The following is a 19,062-nucleotide window of genomic DNA, read 5'->3' on the forward strand; positions in this document are numbered from 1 at the left end:
CTGATGTGTTGCATATGATGCTTGTCATGATATGTATGGAGAGCCTGGCACACACAGTAGAAGTGCTGTGAATCCCTAGGGTTGACACCTTACAGACAGTACACAGAATCCATTGCCAGGCTTTTGGGTTGTCTGTGACATTGCTGAGAGTCGGAGAGCTCAGGTTGTCTCATTCCCCAGACATCCTGGATTGAGTTGTGCCTCTCAGAGCTGGTCACCCTGTCAGGTCTGTAACAGTGGTCCAAAAAACAGTAAAAACTGGGTGCCTAGTGCAACTCTTAGGTTGTCTAGAGAAGGGTTGCAGAGGTTTGCCTTCAGATCTTTAACTAACTGCTTTTTAAAGTGTGGACAACTCTGTGCAGGATGATATTTTGGAAGCCTCAAGCATCTTGAAGATCAGACTCTCTAGTGAGCATGTTGTCACAGGTTAAACATCATGTTCTACTGTTAAAAGCATGTTTTTGCAATAGAGACATAATCCACATCTCTCATCACTGCTTGTCAGGGCCACACTGGTTCTGCTTGCAGAAGCACAGGCAAACTCTGATGACAGATGCCACTTCTTTACCTTTATTTTTTTATTTTTGCCCATCAGCAGTGAAGATCAAAATCTTCACTACTGCTGTTTGGAAAAAAATAGATGTTTGTATAGATAACTATGGAAATAAATTGTGAAGCTGATAGTTGTAGCAATAAATTGCAATTTAAGCACAACACCAGTTTAACTTTGTTTAGAATTGCTTTGTTTTTAATATTGAGTATTTCCTCTAGCCTTCCTTTTTATGGCCATTTCTGGCTTTTTTTCACCTGCAAAAGAAATTTATCTGGTTTTATCTGTCATTTGTAGTAACTAAAATAATGGATTCTAACATTTTTATTTCCAAATATAAATCAACATTTTTTTCTTTGATTCTTCAAATAAAGAAGATCAAAATCTCTGTTTGCATAGCACTGAGATTATGATATTTTTATTAGATTTCTTCTTAAAAACCATAGATGGGTTTTTAGATTTATAGGTGCTGCATTGCTGGTGTGGCTTTAGCCCAGCTGTATTTATTCAGAGGATATTTCAGTTCAGTGGCAGGCCATCATTTTGATAGTGATGGTTTTTTCTAAAAGATTTGATATTTTTTAATTAAATCTTGTTAGTAAATGGAATCCTTACTCTTCTTGTTATAATTAATGTAAGCAATATAGAAGAATTTTTAGGAAATACTTTCCTTTCATTCTGTAACTGGTGGAAATGTGCTCATGGTAGTAAATATGTCTTTCTTGTATTGCAGCAGTGTCAAGAGTCAAGCCCTGATCGCATTACACTGTATGGTTTAATGATGAAACCTATCCAACGTTTTCCACAGTTTATTCTACTATTGCAGGTAAATAATGTTTACCAAAGGGAGGCTCCTTTTGCATTCTTGCATAGTTTACCCTTGGGATTACATGGCAGCTGTCTTCTGCTAGAGGATCATGTTGCAGTGGAAGTGACCACTGGATCATGGGGAAATAAAGAGACATTTCAGTGCATTGAACATGCTGATCTCATAGTCTGATTGCAGGGACAGGCAGTAAGGGCACTGCAGGAAAGCCTCAGTAAACTAGATTTACTATAGATTACTTGCTAAGTAAAATATAGTTTATGAATAGTTTTCTAGTAAAGATGTAGTTCAAATATGCTGCTTGTTTATATCTGTTTGTTAGCTAGTAACACTTCAAAACATTACTAGGAACTTAGTGGCATTTCCTTCCATTGAAGAAAAAACAAGAGGATTAAATTCATACCTTGGATTGTTTAGAAATTCTCTGATTATTGGCTCACAGGACATGCTAGAGTATGTTCAGCTTCCTTCTGACCTGCAGCATCTTGTTTCTTTTCCCATGGAAACTGTGGATTTGACAGAGAGTCCTTGGGTCTCATGTCAACAGGCAGTCAAGCTGCAGGAAGAGCACAATTCCCCAGTATAGACCTGCTCCAGAAAAATTTGATCTGTTTTTAGCTCCTTCCAGACCCCAGCAGATCTACCCCAGTAAGCACTGTGTGTTAGCTGTGTTCACAGGTGCCAAGAGCAGGACAGACTTTGGGCTGCAGGTTTGGGAATTACTGGGGGTAAAGGAGGAGAGGTAGTCATGGGGGAAGCATGTGAATTAGAAGCCATGGTGAGAGTTTTTGAAATAGCAGGAATGATGAAGTTTATTGTGGCAGGAAGATTTTTAAGTGCTCTGGGAATGGAGACAAAGTATAATTCAAACTGTTCCTACTGTATGCCTGCAAAAGAGAAAGACTTGGAGGAGCTGTTGTGACCTTAATGAAGTAATGTCTCCTACTTTAGGAGGAGTATGCTGTCCATGTTTTAATGAGAAATAATAACAGTAATAAAGATGATGCAATATTATTATGACAGTAAATATCAGAAAAGTTTCATTTAAAATCATTGTTTATAGATACATACATATTAAAGTGTATTACTGATTGCCAGATTGTTTAATACTATCTCCCTTCTCTGTAACTTTGTTCTTTAAATAAGAATCTGTGATCCCATTCAGTATATTTTTAAAGAATTACTATGATATTTGGGAAATTAAGCAATGTGCTGTCCAAATATTCATTAGGTGTTTATTGGTCTTACTCTTTAGTAGTACTCAAGAATGTTGAGTTGTAACTGTACATTCTGTAATCTTGGAACCTGACTTTGAAAATAAATCCAATATTTTTTTTTTTTTGTTTTATAATTACCCCTCAGGATATGTTGAAGAACACTAATAAAGGACACCCTGACAGATTACCTCTACAGATGGCTCTTACAGAGCTCGAGACACTGGCAGAGAAGTTAAATGAAAGGAAAAGGGATGCAGATCAGCGCTGTGAAATAAAACAAATAGCAAAAGCAATGAATGAACGTTACCTGAACAAGGTAAGGAAAGTAGGAAAGTATAATGGAAATGGAAGGGTCAGTTTCTGGGCCTTGAGTAATGTCTACAACAGACACCAAAGAGACAGCTATGTTGGTTTTTTTCTGTAGAGATCAAGATGTCATGTAGAATGACATGGGGTCGTTCTAGTGGTAGATATGAGATATGACCTGCCTTTGGGACTGTGAGATGTCACCTGCCTCTGGGACTGAATAGGCTCACCACTGTGTGCTGGAATAGGCAACACACTGAACTTGCCTCAGCAGTATTGGTGTTCTGTGGCAGTGTAGGAAATGATAATATATAGTAAAATCTCATGTACGTGTTCTATGTGGAAAAATTCAACTTTTAATTTATCCTAGAAGTGGGGAATTACTCCTGTGTAAAGAAAGGGTCCTTACACAGCAGTGCTTCCAACTGTGAAGCATTTCAGGATGTGCTATTGAATGCATTCAACATCTTCCTTCTTTTAGGGAAAATCTCCATCTATTTCATTCATATATTGGCATCATACAATAGAAATGTCTGAAAAGAACTCTAGAAGACATTCAGTAAGAAGGAAGGAACCATCTTTTTTATTTGAGTTCATTAGTAGCTGTCTATACTGTGGATATACATATATATATCCTTGTTTTATTTGTATCATAAATGATTCCTTCTTTGCCATGAAGTGAGGCATAAATGCTTTAATTAGTGCTTTTGTGAAGTTTCAGTTTATTTTCTTGTGGACTCCTTCTGAGGTAGAGTAGTGGGGATGTATTGAAGGAATGGGGTTGTTTTTGGAGATATAAAAAAGCACATCTTTTAGGAAAGCAATAGTCAACCAGAAAACTCTTATTTTAAGCTATGGAATACTGAATTAATTTTCATACTGGAACAATATTTCCATTCTAAGTGCATTAGAAGATGGATTCAGACATTTTACTTTCTTTTCTCATTGCCATAATCCTGCTTCTTGAAGCAACTATTAACCATCTGCAAATAGTTCCAAGACACAGAATGTGCTTTTGAAGAGGTGGCCCAGGTTACCTTTTGTCAGTTGACATTGATTGCAATATTTTGTGTTTTATGCAGTGGGTGATTCATTGATATGTACATGGGTTGTCACTCCAAATCTCGCAGGGTCCCACAGGCCTTGTGTGTTAATATCACAGAATCAGCTGAGTTGGAAGGGACCCACATGGATCATGGAGTCCAGCTCCTGTCTCTGCACAAGACCAGCCCTGAGAGTCACAGCAAGTGCCTGAGAACATAGTCCAAATGCTTCTTGAACTATGTCAGGCTTGGGGCTTTGACCACTACCCTGGGGAGCTGTTCCAGTGCCCAAACACCCTCTGGGTGAAGAGTCCTCACCTCATGAGGAAGCTGTAGACTACAGTGAGGTCTCCCCTCATTCTCCTCTTCTCCACACTGAACAGACCAAGTGACCTGAGTAACTCCTCATACAGCTTCCCCTCAAGGCCTTCACCTTGAGGCCATCCTTTGGGTTCTCTCTAATAGCTTAATATCTTTCTTACATTATGGCACCCAAAACTGCACACAATATTTGGGTGAGGCCAGTGCAGAGCAGAGTGGGACAATCCCTCCCTTGCCTGGGTGGTAATGCTGGGCCCGATGCCCCCCAAGACATGGTTGGCCCTCCTAAGCCTGTATATTTGCATACACAGTTTTGGAACAATGCCAGCCAAGGTGAAATAGGTGGTGAAGGAGGTGGTTGATTAGTGAGTTATGGACCATTTTATTCTGTTGGACACTATGGAGATGTGTTTGACATGCAAGGGATTGGTTCATGCTTGCACACAGTGGCTGATCCTCAGCCCTTGAAGGCAAATGTCAGGAACAGTTTACATGCCAAGAATCTCTGGGATGTGTCATCTTCTCCACAGTCTGTGACACCCTGCCAGCACTCCTCAGCTGTGTGAGCCCAGGGGGACAGAGCAGGCTGAGCACACTTCCTCCTCACACTCTGGCCTCCCACTCTGGGCAGCTGGAATCATGTGTAGGTCTTCAGTGGACTATGAAAGAAGAGACTGAGCAAGGAAATCACAGAAATTGTGGAAGGAATTGTTCATTTTGCCAAGAAACCTTTATCAGTGTGGAAGATTCCCAGAGCAACCATGGTCTCTATTAAGATGCAAAGCCCTTTAAGTCCACATAGATGACAGCAGAAGTTACTGTTTCTCTGAATCAAAAGCAGATTAATAAAGAGACCTAATTCCCTTGGCAAATTCACCTGCAATCACTTGTGCTAGGATGGCAAGTGTTAGCCCATTGTTTTTGCTTTTTGTGTGCTGGCTGTTGGATGTACTGTGTGTAATATACAATGCTGATTGTTTTCAAAATCCAGCTACTCAGCAGCGGGAACAGATACCTCATACGGACTGATGACATGGTTGAGACAGTTTATAATGACAAAGGAGAAATTATCAAAACCAAAGAACGGCGCCTTTTCATGTTAAATGATGTGCTGATGTGTGCCACAGTGAATATTCGGTAAGATTTCACTTACATTTTTTAGATGATCCTTTGAACTTCAGGTGGAAAAAAATGACACTGAATTGCTTTTGTGTTCTTGGATTTACTGTGGCTAATGGTTTCTAGGAGTAGTCATAATAAAAGGATAACTAGCTTTGTTATAGCCCTCCAAATTGCTGGCTGATATTTGGAAGTTCTAGAGTAAATTTGTAAGAAAATTATATCAGTTGGAGATTACAGATAGAAGTGCTCTGTAGTGTCTTGTTACTGCTATGTATTAGTGCTTAGTGAAATACAGGCATGCCCCAAGGTAAGACTTTGTTCTCTTCTTCCTTAAATTCCGACTGTAACACACACAGATTTGTAACTTGACACAATTTCTGAAGTAAATACCACCCTCATCAAAGCAAACAACCTCTCACAAACAAACAAAAAAACAAAATCCATAATGGTATGCTGGTTGCCAGAAAAAACCTGGAACTTGCTAACAAAGTTCCAGATGGGGAAGGGTTATTATCTCTGGGATCAAACATTGAAAGATTAAAGGTGAAATGTTTTGAAAAAAAGCCTTTTTTTCCTAGTTCCTTCTGTGCTTTTGTTGGCTGTAACTATTACTGTTACTAAATATCTGTGTATGCCAAGACTTTGTTCACATTCATATGTTGCTTGTATCATAAATTGTTTTATGTAATGGTATATTCTGACAAAGAAAATCTGGATTGTTAAAATCTTCCAAGAACAGCTTTTCTTAAGCATAATATGAGTTGATATCTTAATTCATTACTGAAGTGTGAATCCTGTACATACATTGCTAAGTGTGTGATTGCTTGGTCTCATGTCCATGTGAGTGAGAAGTGCCATATAATAACTACACTTCAGAAAATTAAGAAGCTCATGTCAATTATCCTGTGGTCCTTGCCTTCACAAATTCTTTACTTTCTTAGTAACACTTGAATATTGTTTTTCACTATTCCTATTTTATCTTCTTTCATACCAGTAAAGTCTTGGATTTTCTATATTTGTACTTGAAGCGACAAAGTGCAGCCTGTTTTTGTTTTCCATTAAAACACTAAAGTTAAAAGTTCATGATCATGCCAGGTCTCTGACCCTCTGAGTTATGCCCTCTGTAAAAGTATGTATCTTTTGCAAGCCATAGAAAATTCCTCTGTAACTGGTGGACCCTAGGCACCTGGGACATTTGAGTGTTTCTGCTTTGCAAAAGATAGATATTTTTGCAGGTGACACGACCCTCAGGTCTTTGCACACAACACAGATGACCAGCAGAAGCTGGTGGCCTGACTGAAGTAACAGCAGTTGGATGGGGTGGTTGCTATCCCTAGTAACTGAACAACTGTGTCCTGCCTTTTGTTTGTTACTTCTGAGCTAGGTCAAGAATTTATAAATATTTGCTAAAGTTGTGGCAGTTGTGTTCTTTGTTCATACTTGCTTCCTCATTGAAACAAAAGTCTGTGTTGCAGATAGGTAGCTGACTAGCTGAATTTCAGCATTTAGTTACTGTTCCCAATAAATGCATTTTGCTGATTTCTCTCAAGCAGTTGACTTCTGGATTTCAGTCATTTTTCTGTGAAATAAACCTTTTTTCTTCACTTTATCATCTCTTTTGTCCTTTATAATAAGTGTTTGTTACATGTTCTTGAATGGGAATAAGGGAATGAAGAAAACTAAGTAAAATTAGTATTGATGTAATTTCTATTCCTAATGAGCTTCCTCACTCTGCTCTTTCCTCTGGAATGCCTGTTGTGATGCACACTTCTTAAGCAGCAGCTCAGGCAGGATTACTCTTGGAAGCTGTAGCAATTGCAGAGGTCTGCTATACAGAACAGTCTGGGCTGTGGGGCTTGGCAGAAATGTTGGTTTGTCAGCCCTTCAGTTGTCCTTCCTGTTGCCAGCAGTCATTCAAAGGTTCCATCATCCCTACTTCCCTAAACGTAGCAGTTAGGGCCCATACAGAAGTGTTTCAAAAAAATCAGGAAAATGTCAAGCCAAAGTATAATCCCAAGCATTTGTATTAGGATTTCAAAATGCACATTGATCTTAAAACATGGTCATTTATGTTTTGCTATAGAAATGTAAGGACTGTTGTTGGCAGTCCTGTGGTGCTTGCAGACAAGATTATCTGCACCTGCATGGCTGCTCTTTGCACCCTGGGAAAGGTCAGTCACAAAAGACAGCCTGATACATGTATTTGTTTCAAGTTGTGCACTGTACTCAAGTTGATAAACAGCAGATTTTAGAAGCTAAAATAAATAATAAATAGTATGCCCTGAAACAGTTGCTTGTTACAGCAATAATTTGTGCATCTTCCAGCTCTTCCTATGAAAGCAGTGGCACCATGACAACTGGCCAGAGGTATTTACTGAAGTGGAGTGTACCACTGGGACAAGTGGACGTCATAGAGTATGGCAGCAGTGAGGGCCAAGGAGACAACTGCAGGTTCCCACCCCAGCTCACTGCTGAAAATGTCATCATTAACTCTAAGCCAAGTAAGTGACAGGAGCTACTGACTTTGACAGACTACTTTGTTGAAATCCATATTTGAAATTCAGTGGGCTACTGAAAACAAAGGAAAGCATTTTTTCCATGAAGATTTCTGTAACATGAAGAGTAGTAAAGCCTCTTTTATTGGAAACTGAGAATGCATAAAGTGACAGCCAGGCTCCTGCTTTGCAACATGAATTACTTGTATTTGTTGTAGATTAGAATTTTATGCATGAATGAGTAAAGAGTTCTAAAACATGAGAGAGTGCAGACATGCAAAAATGTGGGTTTGATGTGGTGCACCAGTGGTCTTGTGGTCACTGGTTCTGCCTTTGTTCTTTATCCCACAGTTAGAGCAAAGAAGTTTCTCTCAATAAAGATGACCAAGCCACCCTGTTGCTGTGATTAAGAGTCTGGACACAAGTGGTTACTGCAGGGTAGACTTTATTCACTTCTTTCAAGCCCATGGTATCTTGCCCTTCAAATTTGTGCTTCAGAAAAAACATTAATGAATGTTTTTAATAGGTAATTTCCTCCTAGCCTCTCTCCAAAAATGACCTCAAGCTCTGAAGTTTACAAATTCTTCTGTGCTAGTTAATCCCCCCTACACATCTGCCAACTGCTTTCAAGAGAAACATGAATGTTAAGACTTTGCTTGTTAGCTAGACTTTATATATAAGGAGTTCTTTTTATGTCCTGTTTATTGCCTAAATATTGTAATATTAAATGCATTCAATATCTCTAGATTGTAATTTTATTCCTATTCATGGATTATAATTCACATGGATTTCAGTGCTAGTAGCTCTAGGCATTATTTTACACTACATTTATTTAATATTGCACCCTTGGCTTAATGAATTTTCCCACAGTTGTGCTATAAGGAGGCATAAATGCTACAGCATCAGTGTAGCATTTACTACCCCCCCCCCCCCCCCCCCCCAGTATTCTCCAGGATGGTTTTTGTCAGGTCCTCCTGCTCCTCCTTTTGTAAATAGCTACAGAAAATTTTATGGGGACTTATGTCTTTATTTCAAGGATGACTTAATTCTTGTAACTCCTTTTAAGCAATAAGGGGCTACTTGGAGAATGAGATTAAAGCCTTTATCTTATGACTTACCAGCTGCCATATGCATAACCCTGAGAGAACTATATAAATAAGTCTATTTCTTAGAACTGGGGGTCCCTTTTGTGGGTGAGTGTGGGAGGAGCAGATTGTTGAATATTCCTATTATGATTTTTTGCCACAGTTTCACAGCTGATAAGACCAAATCCTTGCATGTCAGCATGGTCATATGGGGAAGAAAAACCTGAGGGGAGAAACAAAAACTCCTTACCAAAAATTCCTGTAGAACTTACTTGAACCTCTTGGCTTTTGAGGTTTTTCAGCTTCATCATGTTTGGTGACAAAATCACACAAGAAAAGAAATTCCTTTGTACATCATTTGCAAATCAACCTTCAGGTTAAATGGTACTCTGTAGGTAAAATGTGAGCTGAACTAATTTTTCTCTTGGTCAGCTCTGTTATATTAATTTAGTCTTCTAATAAAAAGGATCAAAAGATAAGAAATAAAAAGGATTTGAAGGATACTGGGTGTACTGGAAAAATCCTCCCTCTGGTTTAATCAAACTTTCCTGGAAAATGATCCAACTAAATTGAATATAAACAATCATGAAGGAGGAATATCATAGCCTTTTTTTTGCACATACTACTGTATTTGCACTAGCTGTTACTCTGAATGCAGAGTTGTTTGAACTGGCTTTTATGGACAAGTCTGAATACACACCTAATTGTTAATTAGGTAATTAGTTATTCTGTAGAGTTGTCTCCTTAGTTCCAGTTTAAGCTGGCTGGTAAAGATTACAGAAGCTCAGAAAGCACAGCCTTCCTGCAGAGGGACAGACTGGTATGACTGTGTACTGGTTCAGTGTTGCTTCTTATTTGCACCCACCAAGTTGCTGCATTTTATAGTTGATGATGACATGATCTTTAATATGGTAGTATCACATTGTTAAGAGACTACTGGGTGTTTACTACAAGTTGCAAAGTGGTAACAGAGAAATCCTATCTGCTCTGCTTGAAATTTCATATCTTTGCAGTCATCATAAAATGATGTCTCCCTCTGAAAAGTTATATATACTTTTCAAAGTATATGATGAAATCCCAGTGGCCTCATGGTATGTGGTTTTAATAAAATATAGTGATCAAGAACAGTTTGGGATGCTACAGGCAAAATCCTGAGACATAGAACCATTTCTCAGACCTGATTTTCAGCTTACATATCTAGTTTGTGGGTACTGAAAAGATACAGAATAATGATGATTCTGGGTAAGCAGTACATTAAGTAGTAGAGGGATTACCTCTTGCATTTCTGGAAGACTGAGAATAGTTGGTTAGTATCTGCCACATGCTAGGTTGAGTCCTTGACTCCTATAAGGTTGGTGTTCTGACATTGCTGCTGTGATTAGCAAGGATTCTTGATGGATTCAGGTTGTGTTCTTGCGAGGATTACTGGTTATTAGTTGCATTTCCCTTATCATGGCACTTTTTTCTCCACCAAAACATTTTGTGTGAGTAGATAGCTGTCACAGTTGTATCTTGCTGCTTATTTTTGAGTAAATGCAATTGGTGCTTCCAGTTTTCTATGATGTTGCAAGAAAAAGCAGCTTAGTCTAAAGACAGAAAATTTGGGTGATTAATTAATAGCTAAATTTGAATTAATCTTGTACAGCCTGTAATATGCAACTGAAAGGTTGAAAGATTTTTATTAGTATGTATAAATCAAAGACATGCTTCAGTACTGTTCTGAGATGAAAAAGCAGGGACTGTGTGAACTTGGTTTTCACTTGGCAAAATCATCAGTGGGTAGTTTTCTACTCCACTGAGTTTTGTTCAGCAGTCTTTTGTCTCTGGATTCTACAGAAGAACACATTTAGGGGCTGTTTTATGGTTTTAAGCCATTTGTATTTTGGTAGGAAAAACTGTGTGGCCTGAGGGTGTATGGGGCAAAGCAGGAAAATTTTACTTGAATGTATTCTGCTGTACTGCCCTGTCCTTGGTGTGCTCTTGCCTTGTCCCTGTTGTTCTCCCCTCGCACCAACAGTAGACTAAATTCTCATAGTTACAAACATGAAGAGGGATTGAAGTCTTAGCTGTTTGGCAGGGTCCTTTATGTGTATGATTCTAATATTTTTTCTTAGTGGAGTGCAATTACAACTTGTGCTTGCTTCCTGCAATCATAACCAATAAACATTTCACAATCTCAGTCTTCAGCAAAAGGCGCATTTCTCTCAGCAAATTAGTCGAAGTCCTGTTTCATGTACTGGAGTTAGTCTTGCTTGAAAGTCTGTATAGTTCTCTGGCATCCCAGACAGACAGTTTTTGTGGAAGCAGTTATTTAATTATGTGTACCAAAAAGTCTGTTGTCCTAATTTTCTTCATAGAACCATTGGCAGAAAGATGAGAGATAGAGTTTTTCCCCTGGTAAATCCATGTATTGTTTCTGATAGACTGTTGCTGTTCTCTTCACCCCAGTTAGTCCATGTGCAGAAGCACAGACACAGTCATAGTATGGAAAAGTTGAATTAATATAGGAACAGGGGAATGTTTTCAGTGGGAACAGAAATTTGTATATTCTTGGTTTTGATTTACTTGCATTGGTAAGAAATCCACCTCCATCACCTGGCCGGTGATGCTGTACCCGATGCCTCTCAGGACATCCTGGCCCTCCTGGCTGCCAGAGTACTGCTGACTCAGACTCAACTTACCACTGACAAGGATCCCCAGATTTCTTTCTGTGTGGCTGCTCTCCAGTGTCTGTGCTCAGTCTGTTTGTGCATCCAGGGATGCCCTGTCCCATGGGCAGGATCCAGCACTTGCCCTTGTTGAACTCGCTATGCTTGGTGATTGCACAGCCCTATAATTTGTCGAGGTTTCTCTGCAGTCTCTCTGCCTTCAAGGGAGTTGACAACTCCTCCCAATTTAGTGTCATTGGTAAAGTTCTTATTGTTCCTTGGAGTCATTTATGAAGACATTGAAGAGAACTGAGCCTAAAATGAAGCCTTGGGAAACACCAGTACTGACAGGTCACACCCGTCTGGTGCTACCATCCCATTAACAATAAATAACCCTTTGTGCCTGACCCATGAGCCAGTTTCTCACCCATCACATGATATGCTTATCCAACTGTGTGCTGGACATTTTGAGGCCTGTGAGAAGCCTCAGATCAATAGCTTTACTGAAATCACAGTTCATATCAACTGGCTTCCCCTGATCAACTATCTGGGTTACTTTATCATAAAAGTAAATTAAGTTTCTTCAACAGGACTTCAATTTCATGAACTTGTCCTGGCTGGGATCAATGACTGTGTTGCCTTTCAGGTGTTTTTCACTAGCTCCAGAAAAACCCTTGTAACTTTACCAGACACTGAAGTGGGACTGACAGGCATGTAGTTACCACAGTCATCCTTCTTGCCTTGAGACAATGTTTGCCAGGTTCCAGTTTACTGTGACCTCTTCAGATTCCCAATTGGGTTGAATATGTGGGAAGAGGGCATCAAGAAAGTTTAATGCTACCTGTTCTTTTGCGATAAGAAAAAGGATGGATGAAAGCACAGTGAATACAACTTATTTTTAATAAGTTATTGATATGAAATATTATAAATATTTTCCAAAAATATAAATAGTATAGCCAAAGGGTAAATCTGTAACTTCTTACCAAAATATTCAGTATTACCCCTCTAGAAGAATCAGAAGACAACCTTTCCTTGCAATTCATCGATGTGTACATAAAATCACTGTGAATATGTGTATTTCACTGCCTTTTAATTGGGAATATAGGAATAGAAGTCAAATATACTGGCCAGAGTTTCATTTTCTCAGGCTTCTGGCACATGTTATGAGTTTGCAGCACTTCATGCAAACTGTTGATGGGTTGTGAATTGGGGTTTGTGCTGAGGCAAATGCTGGTTTGGTGCCACAGCAACAGCAACCACCCCTAGTTACCTGTTCTTGGGTCCCCAAGAATGAAAAGGTTGAGTGAGAAGTTTCTCACAGGGCTTTTATTTAAGAAGACCAGACTAGAGAGACTCTGTAGAACCAAAGGGAGAGGGCTAGGCATCCTGCCGTGTCTGGGTGGGAAACCAGTGTCTGGCAGCAGTGTTCTGCTCTGATCAGGTTGATTAAGAGACATAGACAGCATAGACAGTTACTTAAATGAAAAAAAAACATCAATTTGAGCCATTTGTCTAAAGGCTGAAAGGGGAAATGATCCAGACCCATCTGTACTATATATCCATGCAGTGATAGATATATCCATGCACTGAAGAAAACAATGACATCAAAAATCAGGTTAGTATGCTTATGGCTTCATTTTCATGTCATTTTTTTCTTTCACAGGTTTACAGTTTGTGACTGAGAGCAAAGCTCAGCACTGCTAAACCATGGCTGTTCCCCTTTCTCATTCAGAGTTCCAGGAATACATTTGTACTGTTTCCCCTTGACTGTGTTCTTGATCTCTGTGGGGTTTGTTTACTGTCATATATAGGAGTGACATGATGCTGAAGTGCAGAAATGATTCCTCTCTTCCAAGTTTCCTTCTGCTTGATGCAGTCACTTTGTGAATGCCTTTGAGTGTTGCCAGGGAACCAGGGAGGGGTGTATGATGGGCTAGAGTGTGCACTGTTTCTATCAATATCTTGCTCAGTGGAATGGCATCTCTTTTCAAAAATGAAGATAGTGCTGCTGTGATAGCCATTGCCATTAAAGCTGGGTTTTTTTGCAGGCTTGTCTAATGAAAGATACAAAATTGGAGAAGAAAAAAAAAGTCAGCTTTATGATCCCCTAAGGCACAGCAATAGTAATACAATATCCAGAGTATGCAAAACTAATATTAAGTGCCATGTCAACTCCAGCTCTGGTGATAAGATTTTAGAAAGAAAGATGTGGCATGACTTGCTAATTGAACTAGCTTTAATCTCAAAGAAATATATAAAGATTAATAATGTAAGACTTTATTTTAAAGTTAATATTATAGAAGGCAATGCACTGTGCACTAAATGAGATTTAATGTGTTTATAAATGTAAACTGTCGCTGATAGATACAAACAAGAGACTAAAGAGTTTAAATAAATCTAGTGCCAAAAAGCTTGTTCATCTGAGCAAATGAGGTGACATTAAATACTTGACTTTGTTAAGAGGACATAAGTTTCTATCTAGTGGATTAGGCAAGGATCAATTTAGGTGTTACATGCTTGTCTCACCCATGCAGGATGAGACTCTTCTCTTTGCTTTTTGTATTTTTTATAGCAATTAGAGGATTTGTCACCCACTTCCTATAAACCTTGTTCTGTGTTGCCAGGGATCTCATCCACATCATGACACAGAGTAGTAAAATTATTAGAAACCCAGCTGGTATGAAAGAGGGAGGTGAGGTCCTCACAGTGCCATTTCCACGTGACTTGTTACAGTCTGGTGGGAGCTCCAGTGTAAACCTCTGGCAGCTTGGCCAGTTTACAACTGCCTGCAGACCTGTCTTGGGACCCTGCAGTATTTCCATTGTTTAAGTGCCTTCTCACGTGTATTTTCATTGCCTGTTTATATCAGTGTTTGTGTTTTTGCACCCAGTTTCTCCCTCACCCTTTGTGCCCATGCTGGTGCCTCCCAGAGGCTCTGTGTGACTTCTCTCCCTCCTTAGGAGGGCAGGTGCTTCCAGGTCCATGCTGTCCTCAGCCTTCCTCTTTGGGCCTTGTGAGGCAAAAGAAGAGCATGGCACCTCTTTTCTTTCACTCTCAAGTCTTTGATTACAGCATTTTTCTTTTTCCTGGGAACAGAGCCAGGAACTGCAGTCAGTACATTGTCCAGGAAGACCCCTGACCATTGTCCCAGCTAGTGTGACACTGGGGAGCCAGGCTGTGGGGTCCACTCTAGTGAGCATATCAGGGCTCCAGTGTTTCTCCCTCATGTTCCCTGCTGCTTTAATCTCTGACACAGTACTGCTGCTTCTGTCAGAAGGAAAAATATTTATGGTCTTTTATATCTGAAATTCCTGGTGTGGTCAGGATTAGCTGGAGCTTAATATAATACTGAAGCCATGCTCTCAATGTATGAACTTATGAACTACTTCTCACTGTCTCCGAGGCTTTACATTTCCATGGTGGTTTTGCATTATTTTGTATAATTTTATTCAAGAATGGTATAGCACTATGAATTCAATACCTTACTCACTGCTTGCAGTTGCAAGCTGTTGATTTTATCTTGCTATTCCTCAAGATATGTGAATAAGCAGTTTTGTGGTTAGATGGTAATTTTTATGCAACCTATTTCTTCAGTGTTGGATCTGGTACAAGGAGAAAGACAGGTCTCAGCATTCATGTAATTACCAGTTGAGAGAAAGGTATTAGCAACTGACAGTGAGGTAAAGTATATTAAAAATACTTTGTCAGAGTCGGGACTTGTGAGGGTTATTTCCCATCTCTGCTCTGTGTACTGGGTGTTGTGTGCTATTTGGTTCTGTGATTAGGACCTGAAGAACTCCCCTGTCTTGCATGGCAGTGAGAATAGTTAATTTAATACATTAGTTTGAGAGACTCAGATTATAAATTTCAATAATTAAGAACATAAATTATGTTTAGATGCATACATGATTAAAGTATGATTAGACTGAACAGTGTCATTTCATGTTTATGATAAAGCTCTTCGTGGTAGTTGATGATGGAGAGTCCTGACTATATCCTGACTGCTTGCTTACACCATGTCTGAACTGAATAGTTTGCATTCTAGTAAGCTTGAGGGGTTTATTGCTTACCATGTAATACTTTGTATATGCTTGTGCTGCTTCTTTCCACGCTAGGATACTAAGCCTAAGTTAGGGTTGTACTGCAAGGATACGTGTGAGTAGCTGCATGTAGCAGCTTTTCATTGATGGCTGCCAACTAAACTCTTGTTCTCTGACATCATTCCTGACTTCCCATTTGCTTAAATTTCCAAACCTGGAGACTGATGCCACTCAAAAACTTGGTCAGTTTGGACCTGAGAGTGTGGTATAGTATCAGGAGACCTAGTTGACTTATGGTGGCTCAGATTTTTTGGGTGAATGCAACTGTGAAGATCATGAGTTGGATTTAGCATGAAAAAGCAAATCAGGGTGGGCAGAATGTCTGCTTTTCTTTGATAAACTTTAAATTGACCTGTGGACTTGTTTAGGTCATAAGCCAGGATTTTAGACAACTTTTTTTTTTTTTATTACTATTTTAGTCAAATTCCAACTATCTGTTAAAAAACTCTCATAAAGGAGAAACAAGAAAACTGGACCTGCCCATGTGCTCCTCTGATGCACCTGTGGAAACAGGAACAGCGTGAGTGAGCAGGAGAAGGCACAAATGTGAGGAGGGTGGTGATATGGGTGCTGCCAGGGACTTTGCTTGCATAACACAGCGTGCAGGAAGTTGGTAGTTCAGCATCTAAAAACCTCATCTCCTTTTTTACTGGCTTTAGCACTCATACAGAATTGTTGGGGACAATGTATATCAGAGGTATGGATGTGCCTCTAGTGTATAACAGGTGCTTGGATATGTCAAGTTCTGTGCAAGACAAAGTTTTAGTACAGAAGGGGGCCCTCATCACCAGCCTTCTAGCAAAAGCTAGGTGTTCTGGGACAAGGGAGTTTGCAAAGCAAGCATGTTTGCATAACATCAGTATGAACTGTGAAATGAATTAGTGTTTCTGGTGTTTCCAAGATTCACAATCTTTTTACCAACTCTGTTTATTTGTTGCTGAAATAGATAGCTTGCATATAAAATGGCACATAAAGATTTCCTTTTCTGTTTGTACTTGGAAAAGTAGCTCCACTAGACCTGTGAAAAGAGAATGTTGTTTATCACTTTGATAAATTCTCTTCCACTGAGCAGCTGTAAAGCAGTGGTGTGTTTTGCATACCAGTGTATCTATAGGAACAGGATTTAGTACCAAGTATAGGGGAAGAATTCCTCAACTGCAGTGATTGAGTCTTGGGCCTTATTAATAGTTTCTGTTTTCCTTCTTTATATTAATTATCAAGGTCCTCAGTATACAGGAAACTATTACTTTAGATACAACATTGTCTTTCACAGTGTCCATTCTGTCCTTTCTAATGGTGGGCATTATAAATTAAGCAGTGAGATGCTGTTTGCCTCTTATTACTTCAGGAAAAAAAAATCAACATAACTTTTCTAGGACAACCAAAGCCAAATTTAAAGAATTGAACAGTTCTGTCTACACTTAAATGGTTTTAAATATATTACTGCTGCATCATCATAGTTTAACATAAATAGGTTAACAATCTCATGATATCTGTCTGTTTTATTATGAACTGATCAAGAATTCATGTAGTATCATGATACTTTGCTTTCCAGTAGACTCTGCACACTTCTCAGGTTTAAATATAGTTGAAATGTTGTGTAAGGGCCTGGTTTTTTATTATTTGTTCCAAATGTGTAATCCTATACAAGCACCAGTTTGATATTCCTTCCTCAGACACAGCAGCTTTTAAAGTTACCTCCCACATATGTAACTTCTTCCCTCATCCCAGGTGATTTTTATGCTCTATATGAGGATTGAAACTTTCCCAAATCTCTTCCTTTCATAACATTTGATGTTTCAGTGTGCTGCCTAGATGCACACAGATGGCTCAGTGGGAGGAAGCAATACAAATGTGCTCAGACTTGAAGGCCAGATTGCAAATGGCAAGTCAAATTTGGGATATACCAACCTTTCAGAGTGGTCTTCAAATCTGGCATGTTCTTCAAGCGTATCATTAATTTTGTGTTATCCCTCAGTAACACTGGAACTGTAGTCAGGAAAAGAGCCTTCCTGAGATTCAGTTGTGGTTTTTGCGTTTGAGCATTCATGATCTTCCAGTCTGTGCAACACTTGCCTGACTTCAGGGCTATGTGTCTCAGAAGCAAAGGAATCTCCATAAGGACCTTGAATTTTCATGATGCAGTGGTTTTCACTTCATTTCAATATAGCTTTTCCAAAAGCAATTTTTATTGATGTATTGTGGTTCTGAGCTATGTGGAGAAAAGGTCATTACAATGATTATACTCAAGGCAGATGTTGTCTGTATTAGTTACTTTGCAGTAAAAGAGACACCCATCAGTCTGTCTATTAACAGTATTTTATTTCAACATGATGGACAATACAGAAATGTTTGCAAAAATAGGTGCAATATTGAAAGTATTTTGACTGATGCTTTTATTTTCTTTGTGTGACATTTGAATTTATACATATATATATATGTATGTATGTATGTATGTAGTATTACTTGAAGAAAATCCTTCTAATTGGGAGTAAACAGGAGTTTCGTATGGGATGGGACCAGCTGACCCATTGTGTTTGCTTGCCTAGCAATGGATGTTCAAATTATGGGTGATTGCATCTACTCTGTCTTTGGTAGCACAAATCTCTGATAAAATACTAATTCACAAATGGGAATCAGAACACACAACAAGAGCTTGTAGAAAATGTTTACAGGTAACAAATCACCAGAGAAAATAAATGTGTCCCTTTGTAATTCTTAGAAAGGAAGGATAGGGTGTGAGCAGTTCAGGATTATGATAACCAATATGCTTGAAGTGGCCATGGAAACAGAAAATTTAGGGGAAGCGGATGGACGACAATCCCGAGGGAGCAGCTGCTGTGCCAGCACCTATTCAGGCAGCTGCTGTTGTGCAGGGAGAGAGCTGTGGCTGCTCCCCAGCAATGCACCCCTCTGCCAGAGGTGGGAATCCTCCCCTCTGCCCAGGCACTACCACACAGACACTTCTCTAGCATGTGTGTATTTATTCACAACCTTCCCAATTCCACTTTTGCCTGAACCAAGTTAAACTGACTTTAACCACACCTAGGGAGTTTCCTGCAGGCTTTGAAAATGCCTGGATGTAAATCACCTAAAATTGCTTCTTTTTCAGTCATAAAAATTGCTTCATACCAGGCAAAATTGATGAATTTGAAGCTGTGGTGCTGAGAGTAATACTGGGAAAAAAGCAGGTAAAATAAATGTTTGGTATTATACACGAATGTATCTTGACCTAAGAAGAAATTGTTATAAAAAGCAAATCTTCTCCCCAGTTTTACATAGCAGCACAGTCAATTTAAACTTTAACCTCCTTTCTTCCCTCTAAACCAAGTTGTGGTTTTGTTTTCTT

The 19,062-nt window shown here is 39.2% G+C and overlaps 1 protein-coding gene across 11 annotated transcripts in view; it reads left to right on the plus strand.

The window, feature by feature from the left end:
* ARHGEF10 (Rho guanine nucleotide exchange factor 10) overlaps positions 1–19,062 on the plus strand; it is a 110,164-nt gene that overhangs the window by 49,756 nt on the left and 41,346 nt on the right. For 9 of the 11 annotated variants that reach the window (XM_071442090.1, XM_071442100.1, XM_071442064.1 and 6 more), the window contains 4 exons: positions 1,284–1,376; positions 2,739–2,909; positions 5,255–5,400; positions 7,711–7,886. In XM_071442090.1, coding sequence (XP_071298191.1) covers positions 1,284–1,376; positions 2,739–2,909; positions 5,255–5,400; positions 7,711–7,886 — 586 coding nt within the window. The remainder of the gene's footprint in view (positions 1–1,283; positions 1,377–2,738; positions 2,910–5,254; positions 5,401–7,710; positions 7,887–19,062) is intronic. The other 2 variants (XM_071442070.1, XM_071442084.1) reach the window with 1 other exon arrangement.

Source organism: Agelaius tricolor, unplaced genomic scaffold, assembly GCF_023055355.1.
Source record: "Agelaius tricolor isolate 1412-34295 unplaced genomic scaffold, bAgeTri1.0.p SCAF_1, whole genome shotgun sequence".
Classification (NCBI taxonomy): Eukaryota; Metazoa; Chordata; class Aves; order Passeriformes; family Icteridae; genus Agelaius; species Agelaius tricolor.